We start from the raw sequence: 26934 nt of genomic DNA on the forward strand, positions 1-26934 counted from the left end.
GTGAGTTTGAGTCCAAATGAGTCTGAGTGAGTGGACTCATGAGTGAGTTCGCCGACCTCTGCATGGAATATATAATCAGTCGGTCTGTGCTGTAGTTCAATTGCTGTTGCCCAGGAACGCAAACAATTCACGTCTAACTGAACACAAACATCCAGCATAGTATGCATGTTCACGTGTTCTCGCTTGCGTGTATTTTAAGTGCGAATGCACTTTATAAGCGACCCCAAACCATCCACCGCCGGCGGCGGCGGCGTCCGCAGTGCTCCTCTATATTTAAAAAAGAAACAGCATCCGGCGCCAGGTTTCGATCCGAGGACTTTGCGGCCGCAGCGCGACGCTCTACCGACTAAGCCACGGACGCCACGCTGATATCAGTGTGAGTAACGCGCCTTATATCTTTAACGCATTCAAACTACGTCGTCAGTGGCGTGCGTTGGCGACTCAGCGGCGTTATAGCGGCTTGATAACTGCGTGGTGTACACGTGATACTACAAACCCGATGGAAGAGATGGAAGAGAAGGCGGCGAGGCGGTGGGCTGCGGGGGCCGAGCGCAAGCGCCGCAAGCGGGCCGACAACCGTGCATTCGCACTTTCACATTCTCCCCCTCGGGGAAATGCGGGGGAATTTTTTGATCCGGGCAATCAAATAGCAAACCAAAAAAATTTGCATTGTGAAATTTCACTGTTTAATGCATACACTGCGGCCCGCTAGGCCATGCGTCCCGCCTCATTTACCTGCTGCATTTTCAACCACCCACACCAACGCTTCCACATACTAGCGATTTATTTTTTGCACAAACTAGCTAAATTCATTCGAGGTGCGGACAGAATTTAAATAATTAGGCGGCCGTCCTTATTTGTACCTCCGTCAAAACAGCATGAAAAATCCGAAGCACTGTTTATGTGCGACTGCTTGTAAAATTCCGCTCGCGAATTCTGAAGAGAAGTGTGGGAACAGTGGTTATCCAGCCATTCGCGCTTCTCAGAGGATATAGAAGAGGGTGAAATAACATGTGATTGTGAAGTTTGAGGTTCCAAAGAATTAGTTACGCTGGGTAACTTGCATCGAAGCGAATGTTTCGCAGCGATCTGCTGCTAATTTATCAGAAACTGACTCAACTACAAGGTTAGGCCAACCGACTACCTCTGCCCTAAAACAAGTAAAATTTATCTAATAATTATTCCCCACAGCAGGTACGCAAATATACGAAAACCTCAAGACACAAACAGAGCAATATTTTATAAGAGGCCACGTATACAAACGCTTTCTTGCGTCTGCGTAAACAAGCTGTCCTTCGCTACGTCAATACACAGCACCACGTCCAAATACAAGTAATATTATCACGAAGCCAAGGGCGAAGGAGGTCGCTTCCAGGAAAAAGTTTATTGGAGCGAACTGCTGCTCAACGAACCGCTTAAAAATTATACAAATGGCGAAGAAGAAGTCAACGAAGCGACGTGCATAGACGAAAGTAGGCTAAGCAAATGCCACAACCTTTGCCCTGCGAACATTTCTCTCCCCCCTTATTATTTCTGGAAGTGTAGAACTAGATTCGGAGCGCTCGCGTTCAAACAAAAACATTCTAGTTTAGTGACACAGAGTGAAACGCTTTCTCTATCAAATCAGACAGGCCCAATGGCATACAAAACACAATGAAGGGAACACGCTCTTCGTTTCAAAAAACAGATAAGGCATCCGGGCGCGAGCAGGCGCTAGCCACAAACCACAGAAATAAACAAAACCGAATATACATGGCACGTACTGAGAAACGCCTGCAATCACAAGTAAGAAAAATGGGGTTTAACAGTTCATCAGAGAGCAGAATCAACTCTGCACATTGTGCCGCACCTACGAACCAGCCATGCTCCGTCACGCCTGGATTATCCTTTGCCTCCACCATAGGAAACATTTCACATGCACATGCTTGAAGTTGAATGCATAATAAGTGGGAAGGGAATAAAGCATTCAAAAGACCGATTTCACCCAGCCAACTATGCCCACCTAGGCCACGGTGGCGGCAGTGTTCAAACTTTTTGGGCTAGATTAGCACCGACACGTGCGGCCGCGACAGCTTCTGAGGACGTAAGGGAAGTTCGTAATATAGATGCCTAAAAAAGACACTAGAGCAATTCGAAAACATTGTGTCAGTACCACATAGGATTTAAGCTTAAAATACGTAGGCAATGTTCTGCATTGCCTCTGTAGAATTAGTTCTCTTTTGCGGAGGAAAGTGTAAGGTGTCGTGTCATACACCATTCTGCATACTGATTTGGTGACGCCCACTATGACGAAAATTTTGCCATTATCCTGAACACCAGGCAGACTGCGAGCATGCTTATCATATTAAATGCGTGAACAAATGTCGATATTTACGCTGAAATATGCGGACGTTAAATTTTGAGCACTACGCTAGCACAGTAGTATATTAGTGCGATAATTTTACCATTGTGTGACAATTTCGTGTGACAAATGTGAACGGCAGCAAAGGTGCAGGATGTTTTCTCTACTGGCGCACATTGCAAAAATCTCCACATGCTCCCTAAACAGTAATATAAGACCTTTGCCAGGTTGCCCAATGGACCTACACATAACGTTTCCCCAATTCACTCCATCGTCTACCTGACGCATTACTGCCATCGTCTATGCAAGAAAACCGTATTCTAGGCCACAGGATTTTCAGCGCGATGGCGCGGTAAAAGCCGTTATGAAATAGGCCTATTTGTCGCTATAGGAGGAGGAAGAGCAGTAAAAAGGCGATAGAAAGCATTAAGAGCGTACCCAGTTAGAAGATGCAGAAAAGCGTCCAGAGAATGCCAGTGTATCCACAGAGGGGCAGCAGCAGTCGTGCCAGACGTCCCCAGCATCTTCCAAGGCGTGAGCAGGGTGTAAAGAGGGAAGACCGCATGCCCCACCAGCACCACGTGAAGAAGCAGCAGAGGAAGGGTAAAGCACGTCCAGAGACAGCGATGACGTCACATAGTCAGGGTTAGCGTCCTTCAACCCATGACGCTGTGCCAAGGAGTCACTCCCAGAACGCCTCAGGATGGAAGGGCCGACGAACTTCGGTGGCCCGTGGAGCGTATCACTTACCTGAAACGAGCAAAAAGAAGCAGGGGGATATTGCATATTAGTTACGTTAAAGCATGCTGAAATTATTTATTCTTAAGCATTCTGGTTTGCCAGCACCAGATGCAGCTATAACCCGCAGCGGGTCTGGTTACGCAGTATTTTATATTTGATCGCCTGTAAACACGGTACATCTGCAGAGTTACAATGTGCGAAGCTTAGCAGACCAATCTCTACTATACACGTCTTTGTCGGCGAGTTTTTTTTTTTTTTGGCGTATGCTGAGTAACTCAAGTATCTGACGCGCCATTTTCTTCATGTATTGCTGCACCCGTTATTTTGTGGGTTGCAATCATCTGTTCGCCTAATACATGAATATCTTGATGCCCCAAAGTGAAATAAAACCGCTGAACACGCACAGCTAATAACACTGCTAATATTTTTCATACTTCACCTAGTCTGACAGAAAATTTTTAGTTTGCTTCCCCATTGTCCTCATAAGTGGGGAAACAAGAAGCCTTCACCTGAGAACAAAAAAAGATTGGGAGCACGTTTGAGAAGTTTCAAGCGATTTCAAATGCCACAGATTTGGTCAGCACGCTTTGGTGCAGCTTGGGGTCGGCGGCGGTATACTCCAAATCCCTGTAGTGGAGGTCGGCAACACGACCTCCACAACACTAACAGGTAGTTTTTAGGCTTGTGGCCTTAAGGCACCCATGTCGGGCAGTGCGTATACGACAAATACCATTCAACCCAAGTTATCAGTCCCATACAATCATCGACAAGATAAAGCTTACTAACAGGAGTTAACAATCATTAAGATAACATAGTGGGGTAAATATCATCGACCAGACAAATCAGACTTCCAACGCCCTAGCACCAGCATCCAAACCAAATAAAAACCAGGACAGGCACCGTAACAGAAAACCGGAGTCAATGATCATCTACAACCGCTTCGACCGTCAAGTCACGGCTCTTCTACGCTACATAGCGCATCCGCACGACGACACGAGGGCGAGCGAACGAGAGGCGTACGCTATGACGTGTTTTTCTCGTTTTCAGCAACATCTGCCACCATGCGGCGAACGTTCGAGTTTTTAGTGGCCGAAGTTGGCCAAAAATATCCCTGAGTGGGAATGTTTGGCTTGACAAACGTGCCCTCGATGTACGCGGAGAACGCTGGCGGATTTTGGCCAATATTGGCCAATCTCCCTATGTGGGCAGCAGTGTGTCGTGTTACCCCCTCTTCCTTTTGTGTTCGTTTTATTCAAGCTGATTCCCACCGAAGATGTACCAACTAGCACAGACCAGAGCCATTTTCCCTATGTGGGTATGCCTAACATGACGAAAGTGCGCTCGAGGCACGCTTGCACGAGCGTTTGGCCTTTCTTGGTATTTTTAACTGCTCGTATTTAACGATCTCCTCAACACGTTCGCTGTGAACATACTTGTCTCAGAAAAGTCAAAATTCGAAGTCGCGTGTGAGAACGGGTGCGGTGTGAAACACAGGCGGGCATTAGTTTCAAGGCAGATGTGCGTGGTCTACAAAATGCTAAAGCCTTGTAGAGGAGACGACAATATGCCCCAAGCGGAATGTGCGTAAACGAACACCTTAGGAAACACTTATGCGCAGTCCATCAGGAAAAAGCCTCCTGAAATATCTCCCTTCCCTTCAAAACATGTGATTGCACGCTAGAGTTCTACAGGACAAACATGTTGGCACCCATAAAAGACAAGATCTCCCGGTGTATAATTGAAACCTTCTACATAATCCCTCAAGCGGATGGGTACGTTACCGCATCGTCAAGCTTGTTGTGTGGAACCCCACTTTATCCAAAGAAAACTTCCACCGCACAAAAGCATGCAATGACGCACAACATTCACTGACACATGCAATAAGCGAGTGTTCACATGTATTGTTGCTGTTAACCACAGTTCTTTATGTATACTTTTTTTATGTCTGTCGTTTCGCTCCGCTAGAGTGCCATCAACCTTCCCTCATATATACTTACAGCGCGTCCAACGCGTTTCAGTAGAATTGATAGGGTTGCCAAATTTTGCCTTCCCCTTTCCACTTCGTTTCCCTTTGTAGCAACACTCAGCTCAAATGAAGGTCATTCGCTTATTGTTAGTTCATGTAGCTAACGTACAGGTTACTGAAGTGCTTGGGTCTCTGCGCCAGCAATTATTGCTCTGTTCTGCTTTCATTTTGCGGAGCCACATTACCCGCATACTTTCGTCGCCAACTATTCAAGGCTTGAACTTACTCAGCGCTATAAAGAACTTACCATACAATCAACCTATGTAGACTTGGGGTATGCGCTCTCGGAAACCATAAAATGCTTACGACCGACTTCAAGGTCCCGTCACTACTGAAACGGAATGAAACACGACGCAACCCCATTATCTACGAGTCTACTAGAATAAAGGTCGAAGCGCACAAACTGCCAACACTAAAATAATTTGCATCGACACGGTGTCTTCCTGTTTGCTGAAAGGCATATAGCACTCCCCGCGTTTTCTTCCCGTGAAAAGCCGAGAATGACACCGGTATAAGCAATCACAATGCATCATCCATCGTTCACAATAAAAGCATCCAATAGAACAAAAAGGTACATGGTGTACCAGGTTGCAATAGATACTTAAAAAATCATTGCTTGTGTCACCGTTGCGACATCACTTCGAAGCCCACGCTCGGGACAATACATGCATCAAAGATAGGGAACACGGCTCAGGGCGAATATCTGAGGCAGGAAATAACTGCCCTGCTTTATATTCTGCCAGAAATAAACCCATTCAGATTAGCCAGCATTCTTTGAAACAATCGATAACAGCCGCCCCACAAACGTTCCCATTTGTTTTCCACACCTTGATGCATTATTGCGTCCAGGTATTCATTAGAGGGTTCAATTCAGATGAGAGCGTCCGAAGAACACAGCCGTTGCGTTAATATTGAAAATATTTGCCCTTCCTATTCAGCCGGTGTACTCGAGCACGGCGGACGGAGCGCCGCTTTCTAACCAGGGAACTCCCACCCGGCATCACACTGCAACAATAAAGCAGGCTGCCGACTGGCAACGGCTGATAAAAGACTCCGCACTGCAGCCGAGAGCCCATACATAACTGCGCTCGCCACACAAAGCGTTGGTTCCCAAGGGGAAGCGGGTGGTGAGCGGGACGCCTTTGTCGATCGGAAACAAATGTCGGGCCGAAGGCACAACTCCGGTACAGCCGTTGGCGACTAAATGAAGCCAGGAAACACCGCTCAATTGCTGCATCCTTCCGACTTTCCTCAAACAAAGGCCGACGCAATCAGCGTGCTAATTAAAACCTCAGCCGACCTCCGCAAGGCTGCTGATCGCCTTCTCCCCACATTTCTAACGCCGTCCTTTTTTTTTCGAACTGCTTTAACCGCAACCGCTGTGCAAGGCCTGCAGGTAAAGATTGCGTCGGCTGCGGCAACTCCCACCGGAAAAGGCTTTGGCACCTTCAGTTCCGGCCAGTTTATCTCAATAAAGTTGGCCGGATGAGATATCTCTTCATCCCACGAGCCATTCGCAGTGTGAAAATCGGGGAAACATCAGCCGCTTCATAAGGTTCCCGGCAGGTTTCTGTTGTATACGCCTCGTTTCGGCATCCACTCGATTCCCATACGTCTGAGACGTACTAATGGAATGTTTACTTTTGGCCCCATTACGAAATAGTCACAACGTGCCTGTTATCAGCTCGCGGGCATTATAAACTTTCCGCAGTTACCCACTGAATGAGACACCGCAAGCCCTCTATCAATCCACCAGCAGTAAATCGCTTTCGCCTCCCACATATAAACCAAATTCAATGAACTCATTATTTTTAACAGTTCTCCTGATGACAGCACACGCTGAAGGTAGCTGCTCTAGATATACCTACCTATTCGTTTATTTGAGTCTTTCACGGGAATATATAACCACTGAGCGCTACGATAAACTAACTATATTACCCCTTCGAAGTCTAAACGGGTCTTTAATTCTTGAATACCTAGATAATTCTTAAATCTGAGACGCTGCTCGCGTTATATGTGGCGTCCCTCAGGGAGTAACACGCTGGATCCCTTACTTCTCTTGTTTATTATAACGCTATATTCTTAGTTACCGTTCCTCGTGTTATTATTCAGCCGTTTCCGAATGAATGCATTCTATTGAGTTCTACAATTTCGTTTTCAGCTGACCAATTTGCTCTTTAACTTGCTGCAATACGATTTTTCGTTAAAAACGTGTCGAATTATACGTAACCTATATTTTAAGCCCTCCGGGCTCCGAAGGGCACTCTTCGCACGTGCCTCTTTACAAATTCTGCATTTTACTCAAACCGTACGCTGGGCTGCCAAATTCGCATATTTGATTCCGCTGATCTGTCATTCTGTAGCGTTGCGGTGAAGCCGACCTTCGGAGGTTCGTTAGAGTGCAGCAGCCAACGGCGTAATGGTCTCCCTTGTCAGTAGCTGTTTCGCAACCTTCCCCGCAGCGCACGCAGAGTTCATGTGAAGCGCCCTTTTAGGGCAAGCCTTGTGATCCTAGCACGGACATGATCAGCAGCTGTCATACCCGCTAATACAGGGAACGCTGGAAATATCTATTCATTGCAGAGCCCGCACATCCAATCTCTGCCTTATTATTTAAATTGCGTCGGCTAGCTTTGCACGAGTTCCTAAGCATGAACTTGTCGTAGCACAGCCACTCACCTCTAACTAGACAGACGACCTCACACGCGCCATTTTCAAAATAGGGGTCTTTTGCAACTACCTATCTACATCGTAAAGACATTTTCTCGCCCTTTGTTCCCGCCCAAAATTGAACGGTCGAAGTTTTCGCGCTGTCTCCATCACATTAACGTAATGCACAAACAACCAGGAGAGTAAAAGAAATGCACGAAATAAGTGGATGCAAATTTCGCACGAAGAGCTGTTAGGTCATCTAAGCGCTCCGCCCTAGTGCCGTAAAAACCACTACAGACACGCAGCAACGCTTACGAACGCTGGCCGTTCCCGCTGCCAATTCTTCTGCAGAGGCAACAAGCCCGCTACGTGAGCTTGGGAAATGACAGCGAGCTGGCCGCGCGTCAATATTCCGATCGCGTTACACAATCACGTCAAAGTGCTTCCGGCACGCGTGGTGAGGAACACAGAACTCGGCTGCGGAAATGGCGATCGCTCGAACAAGACAAAAGATAATGCCTACCACTGTCACACCCAAGTGGTATTGCAATGGCAACCAGCCGGACAGATGGCTTGATGTCATCCATTATCTTGTCCCGCCCGTGTTATACGAACCTTTTGACACGGGAATTTTTCTTTGTTTCTATGCCCGCATATGGCTTCGGGCAGACATTGATTTTATGAATGGCACGTACTTTCGCAGCAACACCTATACAAGGGACTGAGTTGCCGGAGAAGCGACCTACTTAGTTGAGCACACAGGTGCTCGGAAGTTATATCAATACAATTCGGTTAATTACCATCAAGTCGCGCGGGATCCAGCTTGCACCTGATCGATTGGAAACCGGCATGACAAGCATTCGCTGCCTACAGATTGGACGCACGAATTGCAGTTTTCAAAATTTTGCGGGCGGATATCACTGGACAATAGCTCATTCAAGTCTCCGCATATGTCCCTGTACTGCAAAAAGAACCGACGGGAAAGAAAAGACGCTGCTGCGTAGATCTGAACTTTCGTCTTGCGTTGTCGAAATAAAGCTGCTCATCCCCGCGGTCCAACACTACGACACACTCGTATGAATAGGGGGACGTGACAAGAAATGGACAGGCCAATTCGTTACCGACGAGACTTGGATGGCCGGCTGGTGTCGATAAAATAAAACTACAAAGAGCACATGCGGACAAAACCTAGACATTCCCCGCTCCCATGGATCACTGGCCAAGAATGAATAATGCGAAACACTAAGAACGCTGCTGTTCCTGCTTGCTTGCTTGCTTGCTTGCTTGCTTGCTTGATTGTTTGCTTGCATCCTTGCTTGCTAGCCCGGCGGCGTCCCTCAAACAACTGTGAGCGACAGGCGTGTAGCTCGCCTTCAGCGGCTCGCGGCGTGTTCTACCAAGTTTGGAGAAGGAAAACAAACAGCACAAATTACCGAACAGCAGACGACAACGCAAAGAAAGACAGGAGGACAGGAGGACAGACGCAGACAAAGAGCATGAACGGCGTTCGTTTCGTGATTCTCTAGTCCGTATGTTTGAGGCTGCGTTAGCGCCTCTGTCTCTACACGTTCATTTCTCTGAAACCCTCCGAATAACGCAGAGCTGTAGACACCTGTAGGAATGTTTTGAATGCAGTACGAGCATAGTGTCTCAGCGGCTGCGGCATTCCGCCACAGCGCACGATGTCACGGGTGCTACTACCGGAAGAGGTAGCAGTTTCCCTTAGGAAGGTGGAAGTCTAAAGCACCAACGTGCTCATACTTAGCGCAAGTTGAGTATGTCCACTCAGACAACACTGATCCCCTTCATTCCAGCACAATTCGCCTCACAGCCCAGATAGATGAGATGAAGTGAAGTTTTAAAGAATGGGTCCAACAGGAAGGAGTGCCTGACGAACCCTTTTTTTTTTTTACTTTTGTCCAGGATCATATTCTCCCCTGGACTCCAAGATGCAGACAAGGTTACTTTCCGCTCCTTTGGTAAAACTTTCTGGTCAGGAGGTCCCGTGTGCGCTGCATCTTGGTTGGTCGAAAAACACAACAGTGGTGAAGCTTGTACACATCACCCGTTGCACAGTGATTGGGTCCATAACGGTTAGTGATAGCACGCTACAGGAAGACCACTTCCCGTCCATTCCTTTCTTTTCCGGTGACGCCATTCGCTGGGAACATGCGACAACGATTCGGTCTTATCGAAAAAAACCCCAAAGAACAAAGCAGCAGCGCCGTGCCCGAGCCGGAAATCGCAGCCATCCGTTGCTAAGCCTCCGCTCGTCTTTCGAGCCCGCAACATTAGTCAGAGCACATGCGACTTGCTGAGCGCAGGACAGCGCCGGATTACGGCAACGAGCCAATATCCCCGCTCACCAGCGCTGACGAATGGCTTCGGCAGTCGCCGGCGTTATTGAGCTGGTCGCCGCTGAGCCACCGAGACGGAGTCCCCGAGATGGAGCCTCTAGGTAATGTCGGACCTTGCAAGATCGGGTTCATCGCTTTGCAGGTCCCGTTCTCAAAGAACCGTCCAAAAGGGAAGACGCTCACCTTCTCCGTACTTTATTCTCTGCCTTTTGCACTTTCGGTATTCTCGTGCTATATATATATATATATATATATATATATATATATATTGACGAAGGCCGGTCCCTCGGCCGAAACGTTAAACCTTTTCTTTTTTCGACGTGTGTCTTTCTTTTTTTGCTACGACTTGCCGGTGTCCAAGAAATATTTTCCTGCAATATATATATATATATATATATATATATATATATATATATATATATATATATATATATATATATATATATATATATATATTGCCCTGTTGTCCCTCTGGAACAACGGGGCAATCAAGCTTCGCGATGCACCGGCATGGGCACATTCGCCGGGCTGGAGATTGGAGATACTGCAGCAAAACCTGGTTTCATTAAAGAGCGGTGAAAGACTTCGTTCACAGCTTCCCTCTTTCATGTGTTAGGGATATAGGTGGCCCAATGTGCGGCCGTAAAGGGACTTATAATAGGGCTAAGACAAACAAAATCACCCTAGAGAGAAACCCTCCGTCCGATACAAGTAAAGGCGGGTACAGAGCCTCTTTGACTATGGTAGGTCCGTATCGTCCGCATCCGTCTATACTGAAACGGTGATTTCAGCAGGGTAGCTTAGGTGCCCTAATCTTCGTAAGGACACACCGCCTGCCCTCCATGGGTGGATTTTTTTTTCGTTTTTTTTTATTTTACCCGCTACCTACTCCCGCCGCGGTCGATGACTTCACCCTCGTCCTCGGGCTTTTGCGCACATTTATACCTGCGAATTTTTAAAAAATTGTAGCAGTCAGTAATTCTTTAAGCGGAAGGTATAACCAATATAACAATGGGAGCTACGTAGTTAGCGAATGCTACTTTATAATGAATTGAAAAAAGTAAGTACTCGGTGTTCAGAATAGTATACAATTTCTGAGTTATTTTCGCTATGATGCCGAAACCCCGCTCGAAGGAGAATGATATTAAAAGTGAAATCCCCGTAATGATATCGCTTGGGCGAGCTGGCCCATACTTGCTAGGATTTAAGACCGCAACAGAATGACAAGGGACCGAAACCCGGAAAGACATGCTGTACCGTGTCTTTGCAACGCCTATAAATCGCTACAAATATGAACTGGCAAAGGGACGATCGAAATATATTTTCTCACAGGTTTCAAAACTATAAACATCCTTTGTCTAGATACTGGCAGGCAAACAAGCGTGACTTAGAGTACACGAAAGAAATTTATTACTGGCGTTACAATGTACACCATATGGCGGAAAGAGAATATGTTAAGTAAGAGCACAAAGACACCATTAGAGGCCTTTTTTCAGTGCCAGCCTAAGAACAAGCCAGTGCTAATTTGCAAGCGGGTAATTAACACGTAGCTTCTGAGTAGCTGATCAGTCAGAATCAGGCTTATATTCAGCGAGATCTGTGTACGACAGGCCCGGGAGGCTTGCGGACGGGCACAGTTTGTTTGGTCACTGCTCTGTCACCATGATCTTATCTCTCAGCCTGCTGAGCATGTGGCTCTCTTCGTCACACCCTATTGTTTTTTTCTGAGTAACAAAAGCAGGCGACATCGAAGAAAAAAGTCAATCACTTCAGCTGACAATGCCGCAAAGTGCTTGGAGCAACCGACAGCAGCTGAACTATTCCACTATTGAGAAAAACCGGTCCAAATTTCTGACGTATACACGGGCCCACTGATTTTATACGCTGTTAAGTGCGTAACGAGCTGTTCTACAATGTGGAGCACGCTAGGTTAAGTCGTTTATCTGGCAGTGTTGTCAGAGCCCGCGATCACGGCTACAGGCTGTAGCGCCCGCGAACCTGTAGTTATCCTGTAGCGCCCGCAATCGATGCCGCTAGAGGACGGCGTAATGCCTGTCGCGCTGCTGTGATACCGCAAGAAATCTGACAGTGCATCTGGTACGGATGATGTCATTAAGATGGTGTCATAGACTCACGCGTATAGCGGGATTCTATGCTGAAGTCTCCCTTTTTTTTGAAGCGAAATGGCCCACTTCCATCCCTCATGCCACTCTCGGTGACTGGATATACAAAACAGGGAACCAGGCTGTAGCCTTATACCACACCTCCAGCCCCCTATTAAAGGTCCCCAAGTGGTCACAACTGGGAGCTTCCAATACGGAGCCCTGCAATACGGCGTGCCTCATTGCCTGTGTTGCATCGGCGAGATAAACCTCAAAATCAATCAATGAAGGAGAACTGCTGCGCAGGACACAACACTTGAAATGGTCATGCACACGCACTAATTAGATCGCACAATAATAAGCAGCGTGAGAAGCCCGCTTCCCATCATTTTTGTACCTAAGGATTCGTGCGGATCGCGTCCCCGTTGCTCTGGCCGGCGCTGGGCCGACAGAAGAACGCCACATACGGATGGTGGCGCCACCACGCGGGAGCGAAACGCAGAATATGAAGCTCGTCCTTGCACTTACGGAGGAGCTTGTGACGAGTGAAGCACTGAAGGACTTTGGCCTTACCATAACGCCATTGGCACTCACGCGGCGAAGATGAACGCCGCAAACGACTTCGTCCCCTCGCAAGTAAGGGCATTCGGATGGACACGTTCTGTCCTTCACGTATACCGAGACGCCGAGCGTTCGGACTTCCGTCCGCTTGCCATACACTAAAGCCGCCTAACCTATAGGTCTTGAAACGGTGCATCTGTTCATGTCTCCTGGAAACACAAGACGGGAAGCGCTCTCATTATATCATGATCCGCAAGGTGGACACACTAGGACCATCCATCATCCAACCGCCCGCCAAATACTGGCAGCTGTGAAAACAGGTGATGCTGAAGCGCAACGAAGAACAATGGCCCGCTTTCACAAGTAGAGCTCTGGAAGTGTTTGCACACGGACCCGAACATTCGGCTGTACCCTAGCCGTATTGGCTTCGCTGTAAACACCGCTCTAATTAGCTTTTCTAGAAATGCAAAATAGAGATAACTGCAACTCATATCCTCGATCACGAATCGTTCCGGAACCTTGCCTGGAACACGCGCATTCGTCTTGCTCTTGCCCCAAACCATCAGCCCACTTCATCCATCCAAATGTTTACTATGCAACGTCCCGTAATCCTGGAAAGCTGGGATGGTACCCCACAGGGTCTTCACCCTGCCTTCCCTTCTGGTCTCACCTCGCCCCGTCCATTGCCTCTCAGCGGAGCTCTCACTGCCAACACCACCTTGTGTTCCTTCTCTCTCCTCCAGAACCCTAGCTTTGGCCACTAAGAAACAAATTTCCGTTGCTCCCTTTCTATCTCTCTTCTTTGAGAGTGTACATAGGTTGGTTGCGTACTCGATCACCCCCTGGTCCCCTGTTCCAAAACTGCAAAACTGTCCGTGAAACGCCTCTACCTCATCCGTTTTAAGCACACGTGTGATATTTCAGCTTTCCTATTCATGGGACAGTTGGAGGACAGTACCCCGCGCAATTTGGGACTGCTAAACCGGTGGGGCAAATATCGCACCTTCTCTCTGCCATAAGAAGGCTCTGGTGGAGCAAAGACCACACTCACGCAAAAAAAAATATCTTCCACCGCCTCAATTACAGTCTCCAACCCAACGTGACGGTGAGAAAATGAGATTTTTTTTTTAAATCTACAAGGAACAGCCGTTTTGAGGTGACGGAAGATCTATGAAGCAATTGGACTAACCAATATGCCACCTCGCATATCATTTAACCGCTTGCAAATAAACATGCAACATAACAACGCGCCACGGTGCCTACCAAGCTAAAGTAGACATAAGGTCACGTATCACACGTTGAAAAGTAACAAAGTCACGGTTTCAACCTGAGTCCCGGCCATTCATAAGTTTGTTTTCAGAACGTCCGTCCGAAATCGGCTACGCATGCACAAACGCAGATTTTAAACGGTACCGGCACCACGACAATTATTTCGCACAACTTGCCAGCTCAACTGCAAGCCGTCGTGTCAAATTGGGGTCCAGGTATTGCGCCACACAGTAAACCAATGTAGGCAGTTCCGCATTGAACTACTTCGATACCAGCTTTTCACCCGCCTATCAGTCAGACGCCAATAACGACATTACAACATGTATACGTTAACGATGTGATAGCTCATGTGGCAGCCGCACATGTGCCAGCGTGTGTTAACAATGATGTACGTCAATATCAGTCAAATCTGTATTTCTTTGGCTAGATAAGCAAACTTCTTTGCACGGTGGGTGGCAGACCATGTTCATGACAGAGCGTTTTAAATCCTAACATCAACGAGCCAGCCGTACGAAGGACATAGCCCTCTAATTTTCCCACCAAGAGACGTTCTGAAGGTCAACCAAGAACAGAAAAAGTTAGTTTCATGTAGCATAGCATTTATTGAGCAGGCATGTGCGAGGTTTTCTTTTATCCATTTTAAGCAGTCTGACGAAATTTTTTTTGTCATTCGTCAATACGTTTCCTCGCCGAAATCATTACACGTAGATGGTACACAGGAACAGTACCAAGAAAAGACACAGTAGACAGCATTACAAGCGCAAGCCCTGCACTTCGAACGTGATTACACAGTGCTTTGTGGTCGCCGTAGGCTATGGCAACATCCATCTAAAACCCATTTCGGCGCCGTACGGGTTAAAGCATGGTGTAATTGATGGCGAGCTTGTACAAACCCCATTACCGGTTGTGAGCACACCATTTTTTCGCCAAAAGAAATTAATTACTACAAACATATAACTTTTATTCACCGCTTCATATTGTGACTATATATGGCCGCAGCACCGCAGGGCGTTTGCTGCAAACGACCGGAACTAAGTGATGGCTATATAGAGGGTTAGCAAACCACTGCAGTTTGGTTGAACTTCTTGTTTCAATTGTGCGAGTACAAACGTTGCTTCAAGCTGAGCGCCATCACTTCGCAGACATAATAGATTTATAGCATCCAATCGCCTGGGCTGTTACTTGGGTGAGTGGAGTAGAGAGGGAAGCCGTAAAAAAAAAAGGATTTAAAAAACTGCTTCCCTTCTGTTTTCTTTCCTAGCAGGATAATATTGAACAAAACAAGCAGCACTTCTCAGGGGAAATCCGGTGTGATGCGGTCAATTTTCAGTGAAGGAAACGCTATCTGAAATCAATGCCTGGACGTGAAAGCAGAAGCTCTGCTGGGATTTTTGTCACGCAGCATGTAACAACTATATTCTGTTCAGGGTTAACGGAAAATTTATAGGGAACTTAAGTCTCTTAATTGATTTGAAGGAAAAAGCCAGCGATTATGGAAGACTTCTTCACTGCTGCGTCGTGATTGCGATGCCGTCACGCTCACCTGGCATGAAGCAAGCATCGGGATAATTCTTGCTCTATCCTGGCACGGTACCGGGTTAGTGTTGTTGCTGTGTGTGGCTCTTGGTGACCCTGGTTCAAATCCTTTTTGAACTCAAATAAATTTCTATGGAATTTTACTTAGTCATTTTTCTTTTTACAGCGGCCGTGTTTTGCTTTCATTCGAGTAGTCACCAGCAACTACGGTCACTTTTTGCGCTTGATTGATTGATTGATTGATTGATTGATTGGTTGATTGATTGATTGATTGATTGATTGATTGATTGATTGATTGATTGATTGATTGATTGATTGATTGATTGATTGATTGATTGATTGATTGATTGATTGATTGATTGATTAAAACATTTATTGAAATACAGGGTAAGGGGAAGGAGGAAGAAAAGAGAATGAGCTGTGGGTGGTCATCCTAGTCCGGTAGGCCGCGTGCCTTCGCAGCCGTCCTGGCCCGAGAGATCAGGAACTTCTGGTCCTCAAGCCGTCTTCTGCGCAGCAAGCTCTCCCACTGCTCGACGGAGGGGGGGGGAGTGGTGTGGGGAGTTGGTGGCACAGAGCAGTACTAGGTGGGGTGTTGTGTTAGGGGTATCGGGGCATTTAGGGCAGTCGTAGGGGCAGCTAGTTGGTGAGATTCTATGGAGTTGAGGGTGATGGTAGTAGGTGTGGGTTTGCAGTCGGCGCCAGATGCGAGCGTCCGCCGTCGAAATGGAGGGATGAGGAGGGGGAAAGGTAAGGCGGGAGGCCCAGTAGTGGTGGAGGATGTCCGTGTATGTTTGACTGTGAAGACCCTCCGTATATTAGGTATCCCTTACCACCATGATGGCTCAGGAGTAGCCCTGCTCCCCAGACTCCAACAAACGATATCCCAACTTACCAATCTCATCCAACGCATCTGCACCCGCCATCGAGGCCTCAAAGAAGCTGATACCTGTCGAATACTACAAGCACTGCTCTTGAGCCGCATCACCTCGGGATTCCATACTTGGCCCTCAAACCTCGAGAATTTGCGAAGATCGACATCATCATCCGCAAGGCTTACAAAACTGCTCTTGCACTCCCTGCATTTACAACTACCGAGCGACTTTTCAAACTAGGCCTACACAACACCCTATCAGAGCTCATAGAGGCGCACACCAACGACCCCTTACAACGCCTACGACTCACAGCAACGGGGCGACAATACTCGCCAAGCTAGGATACTCCCTCCCCAAACTGTGGACACTATACAACGCCTGTCGGCTGCTCATCGAAGCGCCATACACGTTCTCTCGATATCCAGGCACATGCGCCCGATCTACAACGCCGGCCGACGACAACATTGGGACCGCCTCCTGTCTAAAAAATACGCCAGTGATCAAGAGGCCTGCTATGCTGACGCCCACGCTATCGCACTCACCCCGGACACGCGGCTGCAGCCATCCAAGCCAACGGTACAACTCTCGCTACGGCTAGCCTCCTCCCCACCTCCATCACCACAGCCGAAGAAGCAGCCATTGCTCTAGCAAGCGGCTTGTCGGCGCTTTGCATCAGGAAGCATATCCACTCTCGCAGCAACCATACTCTCTCAACGGCCTGAACTCCCTCAGACTCGCATCGTATGGATTCCTGCCCATACATCCCTTCCTGGGAATGAGGAGCGTTTGATGAGATATCTAAGGATATCGCTTTAGGAATTATAGCGATTTTAGGGGCGAAGCTCCTTAGGGCGTGGGTCTGTCCATCCTCGACGTATGTATGTAGCCACCTCTAGTTTAGTTCTTGAATTGTTTACTAGATGGCGGTACTTGTATATGATGAAAATATGCGCTTGGATTGTTTACTAGATGGCGTGGCTACCTCTAGTTTAGTTCTTGGATTGTTTACTAGATGGCGGTACTTGTTTATGATGAAAAGATGCGCTTGGATTGTTTACTAGATGGCGTGGCTACCTCTAGTTTAGTTCTTGGATTGTTTACTAGATGGCGGGGAGCGTTGTAATAAAATCCGTTCGCTGTTGGCGCGCGCTCGGAGTCGCCCGATGGATAAGGCTGCAGATGTGCGAGCCCGCGAGGCAGAAGCGCTCCGTGAAGCGGCGCGACGCCGCCGCCAAGATCCTGCCGTACGAGAGCGGGAGGCCGAAGCGTGTCGTCTGGCTGCGCGACGACGCCGCCAAGATCCCAGCGTTCGAGAACGACAGGCCCAAGCGTCACGGCAACGGCGCGAGGACCCTGCCGTACGCGAAGCGGCACGGCTGCGGCGCGAAGAGGATCTCCAAAACGTCAGAGAACGGGAAGCGGCGAGAAAGCGCGCGTATCGGCAGGCAGACCCCGATGCAGTGAGAGCTCGTGAGGCGTCTGCAAAACGCATCAGGCGAGCTCAGCCCCAAGGTGCCGACGCGCGGTTTAAGCGAGTCTTTCTAGACGTTACGTTCGGACACAGATGTAGTGGGCGAACTTTCACTGAAGAGTCACGGTTTTACCGATGATTTCCCCTCAGGAGCTTCGCCCACTCATCATCATTCACCCCGTGGATATGCTGTGAATTTTTTTGATAGATCTGGGCGGAAGCGTTTGTTTTCAATTTTTCAAATTTTTCTGAAAAAAAAACTTTTTTTTCACGTCCCTCAAAACTTCATAAAAACTTACATCTCTAGTATGGGGTAGTTGTGTGTGGGCACTTGTGTCTGTGTTTAGCAGAAATTAGCGATTCTGACGAAGTGATTGCGCTCAGCGTTTAAACAATTTATATCCACACATACAAAAACAAGTGTCCGACTGACTGACTGACTCACTCACTCACTCACTCACTCACTCACTCACTCACTCACTCACTCACTCACTCACTCACTCACTCACTCACTACCTCACTCACTCACTACCTCACTCACTCACCAACACCCAGACAAACCTGCTAGGCCTAGCGACTTGAAATTTCGGTAGTTCGTTTTTGTCATGTCGTCGGAGCTCGCGAAGGCGCGATTTTCTGAAATTGTACTCCTGACTGAGAAAAAGAGGAAATTATCTTTCTTAAATTTTTGGTTCTCTCGCTGACCCGTTCACATATCGAAGTGCTTTTTGCTAATATGTGTAGCCCCAAAGAATACCTAAAAAGTGTTTTTCCGGTTTCGCCCTAACCAACACTATTGGGCCGATTCTGCATTTCGCAACAAAATGCGTGTTCTAAACAATTCTGTAAAAATGTTTCACTGATTGATTTACCCAATTGCTTTTTGCTAATGAAATGTAACAGACCAATTTTAAGGATTTCGTCGTGCGACGCGGATAAAAGGGCGAAAATATTTTTTTAATGACACGCCTGAAGAGCCGAAAACGGCTCACAGAGGATACTAATGCATAGCCAAACTACCGATCACGCGGTTTCAAATTTAATGAGCACATTTTGATTATAGTGTAGCAGCTGAATATTGCTGAAATTTTTAAAAAATAATAAAGGGCGAGAGTGGAGAGCCGTGAAACAGTTTTTGATATATTTATTTGTTATCGCACGCCAGTAAAGATACTGAACTTTTTTGTTGATATAGGTGACTTATACAGGTATCTCAACACTCGTACCGAAGATTTTACTGTAACACCCACGTAATAGGAACAATAATGATTGTGAGAAAATTACGTGTTTTAACAAATTACTCAATAAATAAAAAGCAATTTGGTATATTCAATTCGTTTTTGCTCGCAAGTCCTGCCCATAGAGTTGTCCAAAACCAGATTTCAGGATTTTGTCCTATCATGCGTGTAAAACGCAGAGGGATTTGTTTAACTTATAAGTCTGTGGACGCGAAATCGAGTACAGCTTACACGAATTCGCATAGCTATCACCATCTGTTGAGAGTTTCAGCAACCACGTGCCTCCTCGCATGGCCTCCGCGCTGGCAGCAAATCGCGGAGGCCACGCTCCTCGTACCACCCCACGGTTTTTATCATAAAAATGTGACTGATGGGTACTCTTCATACATACAGAGATAACACTTCCGATGGCTAAGTAGCCGTTTGAGCGAATCGTGTTGGTACAATTTGTTTCGAGAGAGTTTCAATAACACATTACTTCCAGCCTTTTTCCATATTACCACACGCCTGCGGTAGCAGCCCATGTATTGAGGTCACGCGGGAGTTCCGAAATGTCCGCAACTTTTCGGCGAACTACCTAATCATGACAGGAAACAACTGAACAGGTGTCATGCCCACTATGGTCATTAGTATAGTTGCCCATCCGGGTATCGCCGGGTACTACCGCTAGTGCGTGCGTGCGTGCTTGCGTACGTGTGTGTGTGTACACATTCCTCTCTAAACTAAGACACAATCACCCATAAACGTAGCCTGCCCTTCCTCAATATCTCATACTTTTTCCCTTTTTTGCTGCCCTGTCCACGCGATCAATGATCCAACCGCGTTCTGCAGCCCACCAGACGGGCATGCGCACACCATATTCCGCCGATATTACTCTCGTTAAGTGTAGAAGCGGCGAACAAGTATGCGTTATCGGCGCTGAAAAACGCTGGGCCCGCGAGAAGATTGCATTGTTCAAGCCCCCTACCCCCGCGTCTGAAGAGCAGCCGAGGCCGTCATGTGTACGCCAGCGCGCAGCTTAATGCGAGAACTCCTTCAAATTCCCCCGTAATATGCGCGAGGAAGGCGAGGAAAATGAAAGGAGTGGAGGATGCCAACCCGTCTTAATACAATCGATCGCGCAATCCCAAAGCGGAACGAGCGCTTCCCGCAAATTCACTTCCCCCGAACCGGCCCTTCCCTTGCTCCCCTCCCTCTGAGGAATGCTTCGTCGAAGAAAGCACGCGGCGACCACCCAACTATGCCCGTCTGCGACCGCCGAGAACAAATGGACGGAGGACGCCCATTTTTAAAGCAGGAGGTGCGCATAATCGCTCCGCTCTTTTTCTGCGCCGCGGACAAAGCGGCGCTTGCAAATACGCTAAGGCGTGGACTCCACATCGCGGCCGCAGCAACGAAGCGATCGGCGGCTTGCTTTAATTTACTTTTCAACGCGCAAATTTTTCATCGGTCAACCAACTCCAGCGTGCATGTCTATCTTCTTTACCGACGAATTCTGCGAAGCAGCACGAGTGAAGATTGGTGCAGGGGCCGAATTCTCTAAAAAACGGGCGTCGTTTTGAAACGACGAGGTAGCGCCATGCAAATGCATGTGTTCTGGGGTTGGGGCCGTCGCTTTGGGGTTCTCTGCAGGTAGAGTGAGCCGCAGAAAAGCGCTGTGGCAAGGGCGCGAAGCGACAAGTGAAACGACGGGGGGGCAGTGGGTGTCGCTTCGCGTCCTTGCCACAGCGCTTTTCTGCGGCTCACTCTACCTGCAGAGAACCCCAAAGCGACGGCCCCAACCCCAGAACACATGCATTTGCATGGCGCTACCTCGTCGTTTCAAAACGACTCCCCGTCGTTTTAGAGAATTCGGCCCCAGGTTTCCTCACGGGTGAGGAGAAAAAAATAACTGAAGATCAATTCGTCGATTTTTAACAACGCGTGAGCATCTTTTCCCACTCCCTCGCGAACTGGACGCTCACGAAATGAACACACATTGCTCCTGCTCTTGCAGTCTTTCTCAAAGCACGTCCCTCGTACACGGTGAAAGCCGCGCTGAGCGCTCTGCTGTCTAAGTAGTCAGTTTGGCTAGCTTTGGCGGGACAATTGATTTCCTGTTGCTCCTTTTGTTGTTCACAAGCATCGAAATTTCTCCAGTTGAACTGGTTACTTACTCTGTCCTCCGCGTATAAGCGGAGGCAGGAGTCACGGGACCCGTCGCGACGACGTGCTTCGCCTCGACGTCACCATGGCAACGTCGGCATGGTTGCGAGAGCTATTCATCCATTCCCACAGGAAACTCTTTCTACCATCTCTCCCCACTATCTTGTTCTCTACTCTTCTGTCGCCCGCTCGGTTGACTGATGTGGGAGAAAATTTTGCCGGAGTGCCCAATCTCCTGCACACACAATAATAACGGTGATAGATGCGACCAGATCCCCTGTCATTCCCTTCGGCGTCTGTCAAGTCTAATTCTTGCCTAAAAAAAATTCTCCAGGGTGGTCGGCTCGTACGCGCTATTAGTTACACTTATCGTCGACGTCTTCGGTGCCGTAGTCGCAAGGGTTAGTATTGCACCACGACCCAGCAACGGCCGCCCCGAGTACCTAAATGCTTTAGCATACGTAGTTGTTAAGCGCAACCCGTTTAAGCCGAATTGGCGGAGAAGCCGGACTGTTGCACGGTACAATACACTCGGTTTCTTGGTTTGAACGCCCGAGGGCGTAGTTTTTTTTTTTTTTACTGAATTTTATTTCTAAAGCGTGTTCATGATACATGAAGTGACAAGTGCTCTCTGGTGAAAAATCCCAGGGCAAAAATACCAAGGTAAAAACCACAGGCGGGACTTCCCGCCCTCCCTAACTTCTGTAGTTTTTTCTACAAAAGAAACGGCAAACTACATTGCATACATCTGGCTGTCCTTCTTGATACATATGTGCGCGCACGCACAGAGATATGTATATATATCGAAGATTGGCAGAAAAGAGATGGCTATTCCTAAAACTGCGGTAATCCCGACGACTGACTTCTTTTGTTACGATATGAAAATACTAAAAACAAAATCAAGACAGTGCCAGCCGGGCGCCGCATCTGAGAATCGAACCGCCTAACGTGCGTGGCGCTCTTCTATCCGAGCTCCGTGAATTCCAACCCGCGTGTAACGGTGAAAACGGCTCCATTTCTATGGACTCTCCATTTATATCACTCGCAGGAAAGTTGCACGCAGTTCGCGCAGGAAGCCAGCGTACGCAATCAGGCCACATCTTCGCTGTGTAAACACCTGCTTCCGCAGCAAAACCTAAAGCCAATCAGTCGAGGAGCGTGTATACAGTATTCAAAATTGTCATCTCTACGTGCATATATACCTTACCTAAACCAAACAGGTAACGAGTTTTGTGCAACCTTCACCGCTTTTCTTGGCTTCACCCATTCGCCCCAAGATAGTTGCTGTCACCGAGGAAAGGAGAACCCCGCGCCGCATGTCTTTGAAGAATGCCGTAGACTGCGCCATCGGCTTCCCCTCACGGCACTCGATATCGCGCGCTCCCGCGGTCTTCCAATTCCCGGTAGTCTTACGTTCCGCAACGTAGCATGTTCTAACGGAATGCTGACTACCGCGTCTACACAATAACTTCCACAGAGAAAAAAGAAAAAACGAGATGAGCTTCCGGCGGGAGTATGCGTACACAAGGCTGCGCGGTCGACTGAATAAAAAATATGAGTATGGCGCTGCAATTTCCGGGAATTTCGGTCTCGGTGTGCCCAACAATGTTCACATCCGCTAGACTCAGAAGCGGTGACAAGGGCCATGCATCACTCGCAGTTCTGTGCCTTGCACTGTGTCACTATTTCCTTAAAAGCGATACGCAGTCAAGAAGGTGTGGGGAGTTAACTCGGGCGAGGAGACAACCCCACTGAATCTACAGGGCACCGGTGGTGAGGAGGTGGCCAACTGAAGCGAGGCTTTCGCCGACAAGGACGAAAAGAACACGCACACGTAAGACGAAGTCCCACAATATTCAGCGACCGGGCCGGATAATGCACCGCTCTCCGGGGAAAGTGGCTACCTGTTAAGCGTTGCTTGGGTGTAGGCTAGGTCGTCCGATGACGAGCACGGTGGTTCAAGACCCGGGAGCAGGCTAAACGCTTCCGAAACTCTGGTCGCCGATGACGATGCACGCCCGCACAGACGTCGTCGTTACATCACGGCAGTCCAACGCGACTGGTTTGCGTGTGCGGGGCGCTGCCTGTATACCCGCGGTAACGAAGAGAAAAGAAAAACAACATGCACAGCTCCCAGCGCTTGTCCACTGGAACATCCATCTTCTCGAAGGTTTGGCATGGTTCGGTGCTGGTAATTCAACGCGGCTTCCGGGCCAATCTCGAACCTTCCCATGCATGGTCACGGGGCACTGGCCGTTTATATTATAACACGAAGGTGTTTTATGCCTGGATCCACCAAGATCTGACCGACGTCATAGCTGTCACGGAAGTGATATCCAAGAAAAACGCGGCTGCGCCAGGATAAGAACCGGGTGCTCCATCGCAGCAACTGGACGTGTTGTCGCTTTACCGACTCCGCTACAAGCTCAAGCGCAAACAGCCGTATGAACGCACCATATATCTTTCATATAACCTCTTCTATTTTGATGGTGCTGACGTCTAAGAGAGGAGAAGCGCACTAGTGCATCACGATGATAATGAGCGCCAACAGTTGGCAGCAGCTGAGCTCGTCTCAACGTACACTCCACGGAGCAGGGACGCAGTGGTCGCACATTTGCGAAAGCGACGCGCCAGCAGGTTGTCGCTCGCCAAGCACACCCTCAAGATAGCCCCGCAAATCATACTCTTTTGCTGCAGCGGACCGCGAGTTCACCAAACGATTCGCCAGCAACCCATTCATTTCGTTCGCATGGTTTGCAAGCGCGTGTGGTTTCATTCGGGTTTACGCAGTGCTGCGGCGCGTGCAATCCAGTGTCTAATGTTGATAAGTGTGAAGGTGCCATACCGACCAATTATAAATAGCGATCTGCAAGTTCATATCGATGCAGAATAAACATCCAAGCGATCCTGTGAGGGCTCAATCAATTTTTTTTCTTATTTACTTTGCCCGCTGACGTACGTGAATTCGATACGTCTACGGTTCACGCCGACGGCAGAGCGATGATTCATAGACGCTCGGTTCAAAAAGTTTCCTTAAGGCTCTCGGGGGGAATAGAAAAGGATAACGCCACAAACCTCGTGTCTGTACCACGTCTATAAAAATGCTATACAATAATTATTGGACGCCGTATAATGATACTAAGAATTTCTACAATAATACTAGACCCTGTACGCGGGAGTTCGTGACACTGCTGCCACCTCGCCCACGCCGACGCCGGAAGTGAAGCTGCCGTGGACGACGCAGCGGAATGCCATCCGAGTTCATGCACCGGCAAGCGCCCGCGTTAGACGCTCCGCTGGCGTCAATAGTTAGGGAAATGGGCGTAGACGTATAGGTCGCTTAACGCTTAAGGTTTCTTCCGATGGCCAGCGTAATTCATTTCAACCTGATCTAAATGCACAGCCACGCGGCTACTTCCGGAGAAGCTATTGTAGCAGAGTATATATCTTGCGTGTGACTGTGTACTCAACGCGGAAGTCTTCGCGGGGTCTTCTCCGGAACCGCTTTATACCGCTGAACACCAACTGAAAGCTTAAACCCCTTTATGACTCCCTGTAACTGTGAATTAATTCGTTGTGCAGCTCGTACTCTCCTCTGCGCATCGTTTACGGAGGATTCGCTAAGCGGCTGTTGTGCATTCAGGTTTTCCGTAGAGGATATGAGACACCGTGAAACATTTCTGATGGACGCCTTCTTTTCGTCTTTCGTGTCTGGAACAATAATGCAAATGCTGTGGTTACTTCCAGCGACACATCCGTAACTTGCTCGTCGCCGGGGAGACCCCTTCCACCTGCGGCTTTCCTCTTGTAACGACATTCTCCACAGGTGCTATCAACGCGTTTATCGCTGCAACTGAAAGCCGGTCAATGACGACAAAAGCAGTGGAATGACTATTCGAGCGCGCAAACAATGGCAGGGACGGGAAACAGAGAACAGTGTTTTTGAGCACGCTTCTAAGTTATCTGATGGGCGTACTGGCGTAGTTTTCGGCTGAGGCACTCAGTGCCCCGTATTCAAGGTATTGGATGCTCCTGTTGACAATTCTCTGAAAGCATTTCAGATTTTTCAAGTTTAAAACCCTGTTTCAAGGCCCCTTGAATCGCGCGTTCACGGGGTGAAGCAGAGAAATGTTCCCGTAGTCTTTCGCGTATTTCTGTGCATTAGAAGACAATTCGAGAAACAATGTGTAATAGACTCCACTCTGTTTGTGCTAATACTTAAGGACGTCAGAGACTGCAGCACCGGATTTCCATCCGAGATATATGCCAGTATGTAACCCTATCCAAGTTTACAAATTTACCCTTCCGTGTAGGCTGACCACAATTAAACCCCACAGGCTGCCTGTGCTTTCGAATGCGTTGGCACATGTCAGCCCTTCTGCCTGCGCATGGGGACCCGCGATGGTGTGCCCATTTGCGCAGGTTCGTGTAACATCAGTTTCGTTTTATCAGACAGCAGAAGGATGCGCACGATAGGCCTAAAGTCTTTGAGGATTTCAAGCGTGAGCTTCGGGTACAAACTAGAGGCGTAAAAGAAAAAAATTCCCCGCATTTCCCCGAGGGGAAGAATGTGAAAGTGCGAATGCACGAGTTGAATTTGCGCGGTTCGGTAATGTTCGCGAAAGAGAGATCACACACACACAACTACAAAGAAAGAAAGATGCATTTATTCACAGACACCTATTTGTGTTGTCGTTGTACTTGATTGCTAGAGCGGATCTCAGCTTTGAAATTTCGTGTCAGTACTCCTTTAAGCGGGTGCATTAGCCCTTCTCACGCCCGATTCTTGGCCAATCCCCCACGTGGGTATGTGCCATGTCAGCGGCCAGGCAACGCGCGCCCATCTCCCCCCGTTGCCAAGGAAGACGAGGAGATTCCTGGCCAATCCCCCGCGTGGGTATGTGCCATGTCAGCGGCCAGGCTGCGCGCGCCCATCTCCACGTGCGCGGACATCGCCGGTGGACGCAGGTTCAGGGTCGCTTAAGAAGTGCATTGCACTTAAAAAAATGATAGAATTGGGGAAACCACGAAGCAGCTACATGAGGTACTAAAAGAGAATGGAGAACTTTGTGCCCAAAACATGAAGCTGACAAATAAACTAGAAGAGCTAGAACAGCATCAGCGCTCCAACAATGTTGAGATTAAGGGCATTCCTCTGGAATGTGAACCGGCTGCTATATTCAAACAAATTGGCGTAGTCATACAGGAGGAAGTAACCGCTGCTGGCATTGATATTTGCAATCGTGTGCCTACTGCTCGGCAGGGTGAGTCAAACATAATCGTTCGGTTCATCCGCACAACGAAGAGAAATGCCTTTCTCGGCAAAGCGAAGAAATAAATGGAAACTGGATGCAATGACTTTCTTGTTTCAGTCTCTTTCCACGGTTTATGTGAACGAACACCAAACCCGGCATGGCAAACACCTGCTCGCCACCACAGTGCAAAAAATGAAATAACTGTGACGGAAACCTTTGCGGACTGCAAGAGAAAACGTGTTTGCAAGGAAAGATCAGGGATCGAATGCGTTGAAAAATTTTAACATAAACGACATTGAAAGGATGAACGAAGCAATGTAGTGTGTAGTCTTTTCCAAGCCTAGTTCTGATACTGCCTTATGAAA

The 26934-nt window shown here is 48.2% G+C and overlaps 1 protein-coding gene across 1 annotated transcript in view; it reads right to left on the minus strand.

Moving 5' to 3' along the window:
- LOC144142220 (protein O-mannosyl-transferase TMTC3-like) overlaps window positions 1-26934 on the minus strand; it is a 233619-nt gene that overhangs the window by 146808 nt on the left and 59877 nt on the right. Inside the window, 1 exon segment of the mRNA XM_077673580.1 lies at window positions 2780-3091. Coding sequence (XP_077529706.1) covers window positions 2780-3091 — 312 coding nt within the window.

The sequence above is a fragment of the Haemaphysalis longicornis genome, unplaced genomic scaffold (genome assembly GCF_048455015.1).
Source record: "Haemaphysalis longicornis isolate Haplotype H1 unplaced genomic scaffold, Haemaphysalis longicornis Haplotype H1 scaffold_6, whole genome shotgun sequence".
Classification (NCBI taxonomy): Eukaryota; Metazoa; Arthropoda; class Arachnida; order Ixodida; family Ixodidae; genus Haemaphysalis; species Haemaphysalis longicornis.